This window comes from Onychostoma macrolepis, chromosome 01 (assembly GCF_012432095.1).
Source record: "Onychostoma macrolepis isolate SWU-2019 chromosome 01, ASM1243209v1, whole genome shotgun sequence".
Classification (NCBI taxonomy): Eukaryota; Metazoa; Chordata; class Actinopteri; order Cypriniformes; family Cyprinidae; genus Onychostoma; species Onychostoma macrolepis.
Window position 1 is genome coordinate 3,261,941 of NC_081155.1, and position 14,946 is coordinate 3,276,886.

Below are 14,946 nucleotides of genomic sequence, written 5' to 3' on the forward strand. Positions count from 1 at the left end.
AAACATCTTCACTGAGGAACATTATTATTATTTTTTTCCATTGCGATTTTATTCTAGTCCGTTTTTCTCTTGCTTTTGTTCATTAACTGTAACAACCAACCGTTATATGATGTAAATTTGATATCAATTAGTAACTAACATTAATCATTTAATTAATTATTAAGATCTGGTATGATTATGCTTAAATAATTTTAAGATTAATATTTATAAACTGTTTATTTGTGCATTCATTCATTCTCTGTAATTATATATTTACATTGAATATCATAAGAGCAATCTGGAAATCCTCACACTGAGCAGGAGCCGACATGAATGAGACGAGCAGAGGGGAAACAAGGGGAAACCGAATGGCTGCAAGCTTCTGGAAAAAGTCAAATAAACATTTAAGAGAGAGATGGACAGACTCCGAGGACGCCACGTCACTGAGGGAATTAATGTATAACTGGAAAACTAATTTCGATTGGGAATTTAAAAGATTACAGTTTCGTAATATGGAGCTGAAATGGACTTTTCTGTTTGAGTAGATCATTTCACTTTCATCTTTTCGTGCTCATTTAAGTGTCCTTAACTGATTATTCTGTGTTGTGTCTCCCTCTTCAGCTTGAAGAAGAGAAACACACACAAAGAGAAGAACAGTAGTCCAATAACAATCATGTAAATGCCCCTGATAGTACACTTACATCTCGGAGACATCTATTTGATGTCTGCATTTACATCTGCAAGATGTATTTTTTAGAGTGTTTGCTCATCTGTGATATAAGGACGTTTCCTTTTATATGTCAAATAGATGTCTATTAGATGTCTTTAAGATGTTTATGATTTAGAATGTATGTAAAACTGACATCTGAAAGACGTCTGGCAGACGTTTGTACACAGCAGATGCTTTCCAGATCACGAGATCTTTAACAGATATCTTGCAGACGTACGTGTGCTATCTGGGGTGTGTGCGCAGGATAATGTTTGTTCTTTTTCTTTTCTGTTTTTGGACGACAAACACAAACTCTACGGGGTGATCAGAGAATGAGGGAGAAGGATCGATATCCTGATGGATCACTAATATTCATGACCCATAAAAACATTAGGAGGCTTTTCTGTGTGTTTGTGTGATCTATTTTCTTGTTTTATTAGTAAGTGTGTGCAGGTCTTTTGGATTAGTTCATATTAGGCAGTGAAGGTAGGCCATTTATAGTATAGGCCTATATTAATGTGTTAAGTGTTGGATACAGGAGTCATTCATATTATAGGCTAATTGCAATAAATAACAATTGGTATAGAAGCTGACACATCTATTTTCGTTTCCTTCCCCTGGATCTATTAGCACATCAGCAATGGATCAGTATTATTGCTTTTGTCTCTGTTGACTAGGGATGGGTACCGAGAACCAGTATTCTTTTGGACCGGTAATTGGGTCAATACCGGACTATAAGCTTCAGGACAAACCATAATAATAATAATAATAATAAAATTAAAAGTGATTACTAGCAGACAACCACACTGATGGATAAATTGATAAATAGATGGATAGACAGAGAAATACAGATATAAAAAAATAATACTTTGTTGCAGAGATATATTTAGGGCACGTAGATTTTCATTTTCTTTCTGTAATCGAAGAATTTCTTGCTGTAGCTGAGTTTCCCTGCTTGACTCTTCAGCTTGACTGTCCATGCGGTTTATCTCTTGCATTAATATAATATTCTTTCTGTGAATGACCTAAAGATGAAAACACAATATTGGCACCTTGGTGTCATTACTATTTGTGATAAAATAAAATAAATAATGAAAAGTAGTAATGTAGCAATTACTTGTTGTTTCAATGGAGGCTCTGCATCAGATGATGGGGACTGAGTTGGAGTGTAAATTTTCTTTTTCTTTGCCACTCTTTTTTCTACATTTGGCACACATGGCTGTTTTCTTCTTTTTCCCTCTAGCCTGAACATCCTCCTCCTGAGGGTTTCATTGTTCTAGTCTAGTTGTTTGCAGTACTTTTTACCATCAGTGTCTATAATTGTGGCTGGTGAACTTTCATCCTCGTAGGCAACATCCACAACATCCCCAAGTTCAAACTTTTTTTTCGGTATGTCCTTTTTAGGGACAATGTCATAGATGGGTGGCTCCTCCCTCCATTCAAGCAGAACCCATGTTTTGCTCATATTCTAAGATAGATAGATAGAGAGATAAATAAATAAACACACACACAAATATACATATCAATCATTCATCTGTAGCATTAAAAAAAGTAAAAAAAGGCCTCTAACACTTGCTCTATTATTTTTCTATTTTCTGTTTTCTTTTTATTTATTGTTTAATTAAAAAAAAAAAAAAACCTTGCTACGTGTACTGCGTTAAGCTAACTGAGACTTGTTATAGCACTTGCATATCATTGCTCTTTTGTTGATTTTGATTGCTTCCATTGCCCTCATTCGTCCTCAAGTCGCTTTGGATAAAAGCATCTGCTAAATGACTAAATGTAAATGAACATTAATAAATAATGCGTAAATGAGAATATTAATAAATGAAACTGTTTAGTAAATTATTATTTTTTTATTTAAACTTGTGTCTGTAACTTTATAGTGTTTTAGGTTGTGCCCGACAACACCCATCAGATGTGGCCAAATTCATAACATATTACTTAATTTAATCATTTAAAGTATAATTTGGTCTGACAGGAGAGTTTTTCATATGGCTGGATGGATTTATAGATTTATAAATGTATGCATAATTATACCGATATTGTTTTTTTCTTTGTCTTCATCAGGTCTGTTCCTGCAGTCTAGTGAATCTCGTGAATGTGGCGTTGGATTCAAAATAAAAAACAAGATTTGTGTTGGTAATGAGCTCCTTATGTGTTTTAATACAATATGTTTTTGTCATAACACACAGTTAAAGGTCTGTGTGTCACTCAAAATAGGGAATTTGTGTAACTGTAGTTCTCTTCTAACGTTGTAATGATGTTTCCTTTCTGATGGTCTCTCTTACAGATGAGGATGAGTGTTCAACATCGAATCAGTGCGGTGATCACGCTCAGTGTGTAAATACAAATGGAAGTTACTACTGCACCTGTAATGAAGGATTTCGGTCAGCAACAGCCAACTTCACAGCAGAAAATGGACAGTGTGAGGGTACGAGAAAGAATTATGGGGATAAAAGAGTCCACTAATATGATTTAAATACTATAATTAATATCCACTGCTTCCCCCAACAGATATCAATGAGTGTGTTGAGAAAACACGTGAATGCACAGGTGATATGGTGTGTGTGAACACCATCGGCTCGTACAAGTGCATCTGTCGAAGGGATACCGCCCTCGAGAACAGACTCAGGATGTGACGGTGAGTGTCCTCAATCGTTCTGCTTTTCATTCGACTGTTGATCAAAGCAAAGCTCATCATTATAATCAGTTTCAGAAATGACTTTTTCCAATGCTTGCCTTCCAGAACAGAATGAGTCTTTACTGAAATGGTGCATTTTATAGTGTCAGCTAGTTAAAATGGTGTTTAAATCCATACTTAAATACTCCTAACATAGATAAATATTAGATAACGGATAAAAAACAGAAATATATAGCCGTCCAACTTCTGTATGGTGCATTTAGCATTTTTAAGCATATTCAACAAGTTCACAGAATCAGTTCTTGCCACCAGCTCATTGATTTACACAGTATATGCCATGAAGATGCAGTATGCTACTTCTCCACATGATTATAATATTACTTTGCATGCAGGTACCGTTAATTTATCATCAAACGAATGAAGGCATTACATTTGCCTTTGCAAAACATGTAAAAACATCTGATAGAAAGGATGGCTCATTTGTCACACTCAGAAGCATATTAGAAATGCAAAGTCGACAACAACAAAGCTCCAAAAATATCAAAGAAATGTATTTTTAAAAATTTGCATAGTGTGTTACGTAGGCTCTTCATCAGACAAATGAACAACACTGATATGCCTCTCTTTATACCTCCAGGTGATCAAAGGTTACATGACCTAACACAATATTACCATAACAATTATAATAATACCCCAACAAATAAACCAAAACAATAGCATATCAATCAAGAAAAAAAGAAAGAAAAGAAAAACAGAACATATAAAGCTATGCAAAATAACAAAATACAATTCTCAATCTACAATGGAACAGCATTTACTGATACCTGCATACGAACATAAATTCAACCAGTACCATCAAAACCTTTATTAGAGCTGTAAAAAAGTCATATAAATAGATAGGTATTTCATATTTAAAGAAATGGACTAATATCAAAGTCCTCATTTAATCCTCTCGGGGACAATGTATCTAATGTAAAAATCCAAAAGGCCTCACGTTGTAAAAATAAGACGGTCGACATAAAGCCAGGAAAAACGTCTTGAGAGGGAGACTAAATTGTATCTTCATGGAGTAACGTTGAGTGACTATCAGAGAGTCAAGAGAATACCACGTGGCTTAAAGGAACACTCCACTTTTTTTGGAAATAGGCTCATTCTCCAACTCCCCCAGAGTTAATAAGTTGAGTTTTACCGTTTTTGAATCCATTCAGCCGATCTCCGGGTCTGGCGATAGCACTTTTAGCATAGCTTAGCATAGATCATTGAATCCGATTAGACCAGTAGCATCGCGTTCAAAAATGACCAAAGAGTTTCGATAGTTTTCCTATTTAAAACTTGACTCTTCTGTAGTTATATCGTGTACTAAGACCGGCGGGAAATGAAAAGTTGCGATTTTCTAGGCCGATTTTGCTAGGAACTATACTCTCATTCCGGCGTAATAATCAAGGAACTTTGCTGCCGTACCATGGCCGCAGCAGGCGCAGTGATATTACGCAGCGCCTGAAAGTAGTCCCCAGCTATATTATAACTAGGTACCTTTAAGGATTGTCAAAAGCCCTATTATTGGCAAGGACAATGTGAGTTTTTGCGACAAATGGTGTGAAATTCTAAATAAGTGTGCTTTTGATCTAATGGTATTGACCATACAAGAGATTTCTGCACAGCTGGTGAATATTCGAAAATAAATGGAAGAGGTCAAAATTCAGCTATTTGTGGAATATCCTGATAAAGAACAACTTGATTCAGCGCTACTGGAATGCAATCAACGAATTGCGGAACTAAAAAAGGAGATTGTTGCATCTAAGAAGAGCAATTTCAACCGAGATGCTGCTGACTATGCCAACGATCAGGTTTACCAGTGGAGATCACAACGGAGGCGTCATTCATCGCCACAATTCACTTCTCGTGGGGCTCATAAACCTTTACAGTATGATGACAACAGGTACTCATCTGCTCAGTCGTCGTCTTCACTTGATCGTCATTCAGACTCCAGCTATCCGTCTCAGTCTCAACGTTTTTTAGAAGGCAGATGACAATTCAACATCTCTCGTCAAAGAAAAAATGCAGGAGGAGCAAAAAGAGCTCCCGCAAGATTTCAATATGTGACACGAAGAACGATACAGAAGTGAGCAAAGTGATCTCTAATGACTGTCTAACTGTCCTCGTTTTCACCAACTGTACACTGCAATAAATTTGACACTTACATTGATTTGCAAAAACTTTAGACTCAAGATTTTTTTAATGTGAGACAGGCCAGTTCACCCCTGCTGAAAAAACCAATAGAACCCTGCCCAAAACACAATAGAACATGTAATGGTTTTAATGGTTATAATGGGAATTGTATTGGTTTTAATGGGAAACTGTAATGGTGTCTACTGGAATTTGATGGATTATATTGGTGGGATGTTAAATCCTTTTGGAAAAATGCCCAAAACACACTACAAAAAGGAATTTTGTAATGGTTTTACTGGAAAAAGCTAATGGTTTATAATGGTATTTTAATGGAAACCATTAGAATTTCTGTGATTGTTTCTATTGGGCTTTTATTGTTTTTTTTTTAGCAGGGACAGCAGATTCACTCATTGGACTCCGGTGTTTCCATGTCTGATATAACCTCTGAGTCACGGGATAGTGACTGTGGTATATCTATAGAGGACAATAATTCTAGTGAATTACATCGGACTGGTTTTAGAGGTAAATCCACTTTTGTTCCTTTCAAAAATAGAAATGCCTCTTTGGATACTTATTGTAGGCTTGTAGAAAGTGGTGTTGTATGTATATTAAAATCTAAAAGACAATACAAACTTGCACATAACTTGAGGAAGGCACAACTGTCGGAATTGGAATCACTTAAAAAAGATTTGTCTATAGTGATTCAAAGTGCTGATAAGGGTGGAGCAGTGGTGATTTTAGATCGAAAAAACTACAAATTTGAAATTCAGAGACAACTTTCTAATTCAGTTTTTTTTTTATAAAAAATTGAGTACGAATCCTTTGGCGCATTTTAAGACATCTGTATACAATACTTTACAACTCTTTGTAGATTCAGATCAGTTGACCAAAGATGAATACGAATATACGCGTGTTGAATATCCGATTACACCGGTACTATACACGTTTCCTAAAATTCACAAATCGTACAGGGAAATCCCTTCTGGGAGACCCATAGTGGCAGCAATTGGGTCACTGACAGAAAAAAATTCTGCTTTTGTTGATTTTCACTTACAACCTTTGGTCATGTCTTTACCCTCTTATATCAAAGACACGATGGATTTTATTGAACTTATGAATAATGTGAAATTACCTGATCATCCTGTTTTTCTAGTTACCATGGATGTTGAATCGCTTTACACTAATGTTCCATTTCACGAGTTCACACTTACATATTTAGCACAAGTAACGTAATGCGTATTTGGCGAGTATGGTAATACGTTGTTGGCGTGCTGTCCTGGGGAAGGGCTCCGAGCTCGGGAATTGCCCGAACCCAGAGTACCCCCCCATAGTGTGTTGAGAACTTTAGTGATAATGGTGGAGAAGGGGTGGTGGAGGGATGCTGATTAACCGTCAAATGAATGGAGCTATGTCAGCTGTATTTATACCAGTGTATTGATTAGCTTGATTGCTTACCACTTGTGTCTAATTAGGCTAAGTATCTGACGTGCTCCTCCCGAACTTTGTTAATGAAACATCATTTCAGGGTGGGCTAGAGGCTTTTTCTCGATCAACGTCCTTGTCAGGTACCAAGTACTGCATGTCTGAGTGACCTGGCAAAATTGGTGCTTTCATATAATTATTTTTTGTTTGGGTCAGATTATTATTTGCAGATTTCAGGGGTTAGCATGGGTTCCAAGATGGCCCCAAGCTTTGCATCCCTATTTTGTGGGATTTTTGAACTTCAGTTTGTGTTAAACCCTGGGGCAAATGATTTTTTGAGACACATTGTTCTATGGAAACGATATATTGATGATGTCTTTTTAATATGGAGTGGTGCTGAATCTGAGCTACTGGAGTTTCATAGTTTGGTAAACAATAAATGTAGTGCGTTGAAATTTACCATTGAATTTCATCAAGAGAAAATTTTTTGGATGTGCTTGTTCTTCGCACTGCATCGGGCATTGAAACTACTTTGTATCGCAAACCAACTGACCATAATACCATTTTACACGGACAATCTTATCATCCTGTGTCATTAAAGCGCTCGTTACCAATTTCATAATTTAGTCGTATTCGCCGTATTTGCAGCAGAGATGTAGATTTTCAACAGCAATCACAAAGAGACTCGGAAAACGATCATATCGAGAAGAGTGGATCCAGTCTGCAGTGAGTCGTTTTAAAGATGTATCACAACAGGAGAGTCTCGTTAAAAAAAAAAAAAAAAATTGACCGTCGGATTAATTGTTACATTCAATATTCGCCTGTTTACATTTACATTTAGTCATTTTGCAGACGCTTTTATCCAAAGCGACTTACAATTTGGGGAACACATGAAGCGATTCATCTTGAAGAGGCAATCCGACAAACGAAGTGCTTGTAACACCAAGTCTCAGGCATTGTTTAAATAAGTACCAGCTAGCAAGGGAAGGAATAAATAAGGAGAAAGATTTTTTTTAATTTTTTTTTTATGTGTAGGTTGAAGTCAAGTAGTGTCGAAAGAGATGAGTTTTCAGCTGTTGCTTGAAGATTGACAGGGATCCAGCACTCGAATATGGGTGGGAAGATCATTCCACCAGCAAGGAATGGTGAACGAGAATGTTCTGGAGAGTGATTTTGAGCCTCTTTGTGATGGTACCACGAGGCCGCTCACTAGCAGATCTCAGACTTCTGGAGGGATGTAGATTCTTAATAGTGAGTGCATGTAGGCGGGTGCTGAGCCTGTGGTTGTTCTATGAGCAAGCATCAGTGTCTTGAACTTGATGCGAGCTGCGATTGGTAGCCAATGCAATGAGATAAAGAGAGGTGTAACATGGGCTCTTTTGGGTTCCTTGAAGACCAGTCGTGCCGCCGCATTCTGAATCATTTGTAGAGGTTTGACTGTGTTTGATGGAAGTCCAGCCAGAAGAGCATTGCAGTAGTCCAGCCTAGAAATGACAAGGGCCTGGACAAGGACTAATAATGTTTTATTGAAACATTGGCATATTGTAGAGAGTGATCCCGGTCTCAAGAAGTGTTTTGATGAACCACCTCGTTTAGTGTATAAGAAAACACCTAATCTTTCGAAATATCTTGGTCAGATCTGATTTGAAACCTGCTGCTCATTTGTTTAATAAAATACCGTATGGGAATTACAGATGTGGTAATTGTCAACAGTGCAATTTCACATATAAGACGTTGACTTTTACACATCCTCATATGGCGAAAACCTTTAGCTGTCTTACACGAAATCGTGCCCCGAATGTTAATGTTATTTACTTGTTGCGTTGCCCTTGTGGCTTATGTTATGTTGGTAAGACTAGTAGACCTTTGAAAATTCGTATTTCTGAACATCGGTGTGCAATTAGACATCGCGATCCAAAAAGTCCAGTAGCTCAGGAATTTTCAGCGATTCCGTGATGCCACCACAGATTCGGAGGTTAATTAAGTCCGTGAACATTACACGGAATTCTGTGAGATCAGGTTGCACTGGAAATAGATCAAGTTGAGTTGCATTGCAACATATTGCGTCTCATGCAGTGAGCTCTGACGTTTGACAAATGTTTTAGATTATCTTGGGTTTTTCATACAAAAATAAACTTTGCAAAGCAGTACCAGTTGCTATATATTTATACAGTTACTATATATTTATACAACTAGTAGCAGTCGATCAGGAAGTCCTGGTTTCATCCAGAAGCACAGAGACAGTTGTTTCCATAACCTCATTTAGTTTGGCTGATGCAATCATTAACAAAGTTCACTAAGATGTTTCCACATGAAGCTGATAAATGTGTTTTCCAGCGTAAGACAGCTGTCGTTGTCTCTCTAACTGCTATCATTTAACTATTTTATGTGTGATCCTGTGCTTGTGTCTAAATAAAACGCTCTTCTGTGTCTGTGTGTGTGTGTGTGTGTGTGTGTCGGCTGCAGATGTGGATGAGTGTTTGTCCTCAGTGTGTGGAGTTCACAGCAGTTGCACTAACACACCTGGCAGTTTCTTCTGCATCTGTTCTCCAGGGTTTCACAGACATGAGAACGGCGCCTGTACAGGTGAGCATTGTGTCCTGCTGCTGCTAATAATACTGATCTCAACGTCAGTCACATCAAATGTATGTCTAATCATGTGCAATTATGTGAAAATGAGATTAACAGAGACACTTTTCCCATCTTTTCTCTCGCAGACATCAATGAGTGTTCAGATCCAGATGTTTGTGGCACAAATGCCAACTGCTTCAATCATCCAGGCGGCTACAGCTGCAAATGCCACTAGGGTTACAGTAACTATGGCAACAACCAGTCAAAATGCATCGGTGAGAATTACAGCATTATTGGCTTCATTTTAAATGCACTGATGCATGTTTAGGTTGTTCTGTTCATTATGCAGCAGCTGCTGAGAATCTTATAGAAGTTAATTAGTGTTTTTTTTGCTGTCAACTGTTTGATTATTGTTTTATCTTTAATGTGGTTGTGCACAGAAATGGACTGTGATCAGTTTGAACCCGAGTCAGATGGCCACACACCGGAGAAGGTAAAATGTGTACTTCTCCTTATGATTATTATAGGGGTGTCCCTGAATAGTCGACGATTCGATGCTTCGATTCGAGGAGCCTGATTCGACTCCCAATCCCTCAGTCAAATATTCGCGGGGTGTTATTATTATTATTATTATTATGCCATTTTGGCTATGGGGGTGCTCAGTGTCTGATTTCACATTGAACTACCGGGTTTCTCTCAATAATTTAATGTACAGCCTATTATGATAATGCTGTAAATAAGAATCTTAAAAGAAAGAAGCGTGCGTGAATAAATCCAACTTCCCCTATAGATTAAAGTTTCGCTTTTTCTCTATCAGGTAGGGTATAAGTGATTTCAAAACGTTTCAGTCGGTTTATTTGTATCGTGTATATCTCGTGTAAGATGCCTTTGGTTGAGTTACGCTACAGTAAAGCGCTTATCATAGTAGCCTACAGCGATTATCTCTTCAGCGCGCGGTGCGAGCAGGACAATGCAGAATATTAATATCTATGACTGGCACTGTCATATATTATACATAGTATTATAATAAGAACACTATTATAATAAAATGCTGCGATTTTTTTTTTTTTTTTTAGTTGTGTTTCTGCATGTTATTGCGTGAAGAATGCGTCCACAAAAGGAGTTAATTCAGAGCCGCGCAGACGCGTTCATGTGCATTCGGGGCATTTTGTGCAGATAGCCTATAAGTGGTAATATTAACGTTATGTTATATAAATAATGAAGCGTATTCTATGTGAGATAAATTAGTTTATTATCCCATTTATTAAAAACCTGCTGCTTCATTCTACTGGTCCTCTTTAGCCCACGCAGCTCAAAACAGAAATGCAGAACGTTATAAATACGATCATATAAATTTATAGAGCACTTTTGTAAAAAAAAAAAAAATGTTGTGAATTGTTAAGGGTTTTGCTGACGTTTAATGTTAACTATCTTTTAATCAAAACGTAAAACATTATTTACCCCGTTTGTTTCTGCGAGGCGTCCGTTACACATTTTCCCTGTGTATTTATGACTGATGAATGTCTGACTTGACTCTTGGTAATGTATTTTGCCCCGCCCCCAAATATATGATTTAACTATCAGTCGACTATCGGCATGATTCGAAAATTCCGATTCGACTGTGAAATTCCTTAGTCGGGGACACCCCTAGATTAATATTGTTAGATATACGGTCAGACTCATATTGATTTGCATTGGTCGTCTTCTAGTTGAAGCATTTGATGTCACTGTTGAAGAGCAGCTGTGAGTCTCTGAATGATCCACGTGGAGAACATTTCACTGGAGAGAAATTGCTGGAGGTGAAACACACATTGCACGATACAGTATATATTCACATAGTAGTTTGTGATCATGCACTCGCTCAGGGGTGAATGAACATCTCTGATTTATTCCACAGAGCTTGTGCAGTTCCTCTGACGAGCTGCTGTCGGATGGAAACATCGATGATGGGAAGATGTTGAGTCACTTTCTGGACGCGATGGAGAACAGCGTGCGTCTGATTGGACCTCAGCTGAGAGAGCCTGTGACCAGGATGGAGATGCACAACATGTCACACAACACTGTGTCTAAAAGACAGGAAGACTCAATTGCTGGCAAAACAGAGGAATGAAGTTTATTTGAAAACCTCGGATGGTCACATCCAAAAAACAAAAACACAAAATTCGGGAGCAGAAACTGGGCTTACCAAAATCCCACGCCAACAGGGTGAATGGCTGGGAGGAACGGAGCGAAAAGGGTGCGGTCTCACGTTCCCAATCCGGACCCGTTATCCAGTGGATCACTAAATCCTCGCCTGAGGATCCTGAACACAGTACATAAGAAGAGAGGAGATCTCTACCTACGCAAAGGTAAGAACGTAACCCAAGAAGACATACTGACACAGAGAGAAGGCATAGATGGGATTAAATAGGAAGGGGGGAAACGAGTAACAGGTGCGGGGCTAATAGAGCGCACAGCGCTGCGAGTTAGCGCTGATTGCTCCCCAATGTGCAGCCGTAGATGACAGGATGAAAACAAACCACCACGTGTAGCTGACATCGCAGCAATGAGTCGGAGGGAGGTGCTGACCATGACAGAATCCCTCCCCTCAGGGATGCCTCCTGGCATCTTCAGAAGACTCACCATGACGCCGATGGAACTGGTCTATGAGAGCGCGATCCAGTATATCGCGAGCCGGAATCCAGCATCTCTCCTCCGGACCATAGCCCTCCCAGTCTACCAGATATTGGTGACCCCTACCCCTACGCCTTACATCAAGGAGCCGTCGTACAGTGTAGGCAGGCAACCCCTCAATGAGTCTGGGAGGCGGAGGGGCAGAGGTCTGGGGTTGGAGGGGGGAGCGAATGACGGGCTTGATTCTAGATACGTGAAATACCGGGTTGATTCTCTTAAGCATAGGGGGTAGTTTGAGTCGAACAGTCACCGGGTTAAGCACCTTGGCCACGACGTACGGTCCAATGAATTTAGGTCCCAGTTTACGTGCGGGCAGCTTGAGAGGGATGTCTCGGGTAGACAACCAAACCTTCTGACCGCAAACATAAAGTGGGGGCTTAGAACGGTGACGGTCCGCCGACACCTTGTTCCTTTCGCCAGTCCGGATAAGGGCTTGTCTGGCGAGCCTCCATGTCCGGAGGCATCTTCGAATAAACACATGCGCGGATGGAACAATGGCGTCGGACTCTTGTGAGGGAAATAAGGGGGGCTGGTAGCCTAAACAGCACTGGAAGGGTGACAATCCCGTAGATGAGACCGGGAGGGAGTTATGCGCATACTCGACCATGGCTAATTTGGAACTCCAAGTCAGAGGCTCTGCTGACGCCACGCAACGCAGAACCCTCTCCAAGTCCTGATTGGCCCGCTTGGACTGACCGTTAATCTGCGGATGGTAACCTGAGGATAGGCTCGCTGTCGCCCCCAGTAATCGACAGAACTCGGTCCAAAATCTAGATGAAAACTGGGGACCCCTGTCAGAAACCACGTCCACCGGGAGGCCATGGATGCGGAAGACGTGATCAAAGACAATGACTGCTGTCTCCCTCGCTGAGGGTAGTTTGGGGAGGGGAATGAAATGAACCACCTTCGAGAACCTGTCTACCACGGTGAGGACCACGGTATTGCCACTAGGCAGGGGTAGGCCTGTGACAAAGTCCATGGCGATGTGGGACCAGGGTCTCGAAGGGATAGGCAGCGGTCGGAGAAGCCCTACTGGGGGTCGATTAGAGCCCTTACCCACCGCGCACACCGGGCAGGCCAACACGAACTCCCGAGCGTCCCGCACTACCGACGGCCACCAGAACCGCTGCTTAATCAGCGCAAGTGTCCGAGTCGCTCCTGGGTGGCAAGCTAGCCTAGAAGAATGGCCCCACTGCAGGATGCTGGTTTGAACCAACTCAGGTACAAATAACAGACCCTCTGGGCATCTTGCGGGGATAGTAACGCCGTCAAGTGCCTCGCGGACCCTGGACTCCACCTCCCAGGTGACCGCCGCAATCACCCGGTTGGGTGGCACGATAGACACCGGAGAAGAGGATCCAGTCTCTGCTTCGAAGATCCGCGAGAGCGCGTCAGGCTTACCGTTCTTACTCCCCGGGCGATAGGAGATGGTGAAATTAAAACGCCCAAAGAATAGAGCCCAGCGGGCCTGCCGAGAATTTATTCTCTTGGCGGAACGGATGTATTCGAGATTCTTGTGGTCAGTCCAAACCAGAAAAGGAACCCCTGCACCCTCCAGCCAGTGACGCCACTCCTCCAAAGCCAACTTGACAGCCAGTAACTCCTTATTCCCGATATCATAGTTCCGTTCCGAGGGGGTCAGTCGATGAGGAAAAAAAGGCGCAGGGATGTATTTTGTTGTCAGAAGGTGATCTTTGAGACAAAATAGCCCCAACTCCCACCTCTGACGCATCTACCTCCACTATGAATTGGCGAGAGGGGTCCGGGTTATTTAAAATGGGAGCCGAAATGAAGCGGCTCCTAAGTTCCTCGAAGGCCTCCTGGGCCTGTTCAGACCAACCAAACCGCCATCGTGTGGAGGTGAGCTGAGTCAGAGGCAGGGCGATCTGGCTAAACCCTCGAATGAACCGCCTGTAAAAATTGGCAAACCCCAGAAATCGCTGAACCGCTCTACGACTGTCTGGGGTGGGCCAATTAGCAACTGCTTCTACCTTGGCAGGGTCCATCCGAATGCCTTCTGGCGACAAAATAAACCCCAGGAACGGAACTGATCGTGCGTGAAACTCGCACTTCTCCAGCTTGGCGAATAAGCAATTCTCTAGAAGCTGCTGTAACACTAGCCTGACGTGCTGGATGTGGTCACGTTCGTTCTGGGAGAAGATCAGGATGTCGTCAAGGTATACAAACACAAACCGGTTGACCACATCTCTGAGCACGTCATTTACGAGTGTCTGGAAGACCGCGGGGGAGTTTGAAAGTCCCACATGGCTGTGCCCCACTCTCTCGCGCTCCCGGCCAGGTGCATTATAACAAACGCAACCTTGGATTCCTCGGTGGGGAAGCAGGAGGGCTGTAACGAGAAAGTCAGGGAGCACTGTGACAAAAATGAACGACAAGATGTGGGTTCACCAGAATAAGGAGCCGGCGGGTTTAGGCGGGGTTCAGATCGGCGCGGAGGAGATGTCTCTTCCAATACCGGTGCCGCTACGGCGGGATCCATCAGTGGACCGATCTGAATCTGATCGAGTCGTTGAGATATAGTGGTGAGTTGTTGAGATAGGCTGGTCAAGGCTTGATGAGACGCCTGTATCTCCTCCTGTTGACGCCCAAGGAGGATCCCCTGTTGTGCGAGAGCGTGGCGGATCTCAAGGTCTCCAGCTGAGTCCATGTTCTGGTCAGTATGTTCTGTCACACAACACTGTGTCTAAAAGACAGGAAGACTCAATTGCTGGCAAAACAGAGGAATGAAGTTTATTTGAAAACCTCGGATGGTCACATC

At 41.3% G+C, this 14,946-nt stretch overlaps 1 protein-coding gene across 1 annotated transcript in view; it reads left to right on the forward strand.

Annotated features, from left to right (window-relative positions):
- The first annotated feature begins 2,304 nt into the window (after positions 1 to 2,304).
- Positions 2,305 to 14,946, forward strand: part of LOC131543128 (adhesion G protein-coupled receptor E1-like) — a 37,899-nt gene continuing 25,257 nt past the window's right edge. Inside the window, exons 1-4 of the mRNA XM_058780347.1 lie at positions 2,305 to 2,830; positions 2,982 to 3,122; positions 3,206 to 3,311; positions 9,382 to 9,509. Of these exons, the coding sequence (XP_058636330.1) occupies positions 2,683 to 2,830; positions 2,982 to 3,122; positions 3,206 to 3,311; positions 9,382 to 9,509 (523 nt within the window). The 5' untranslated portion in view covers positions 2,305 to 2,682. The remainder of the gene's footprint in view (positions 2,831 to 2,981; positions 3,123 to 3,205; positions 3,312 to 9,381; positions 9,510 to 14,946) is intronic.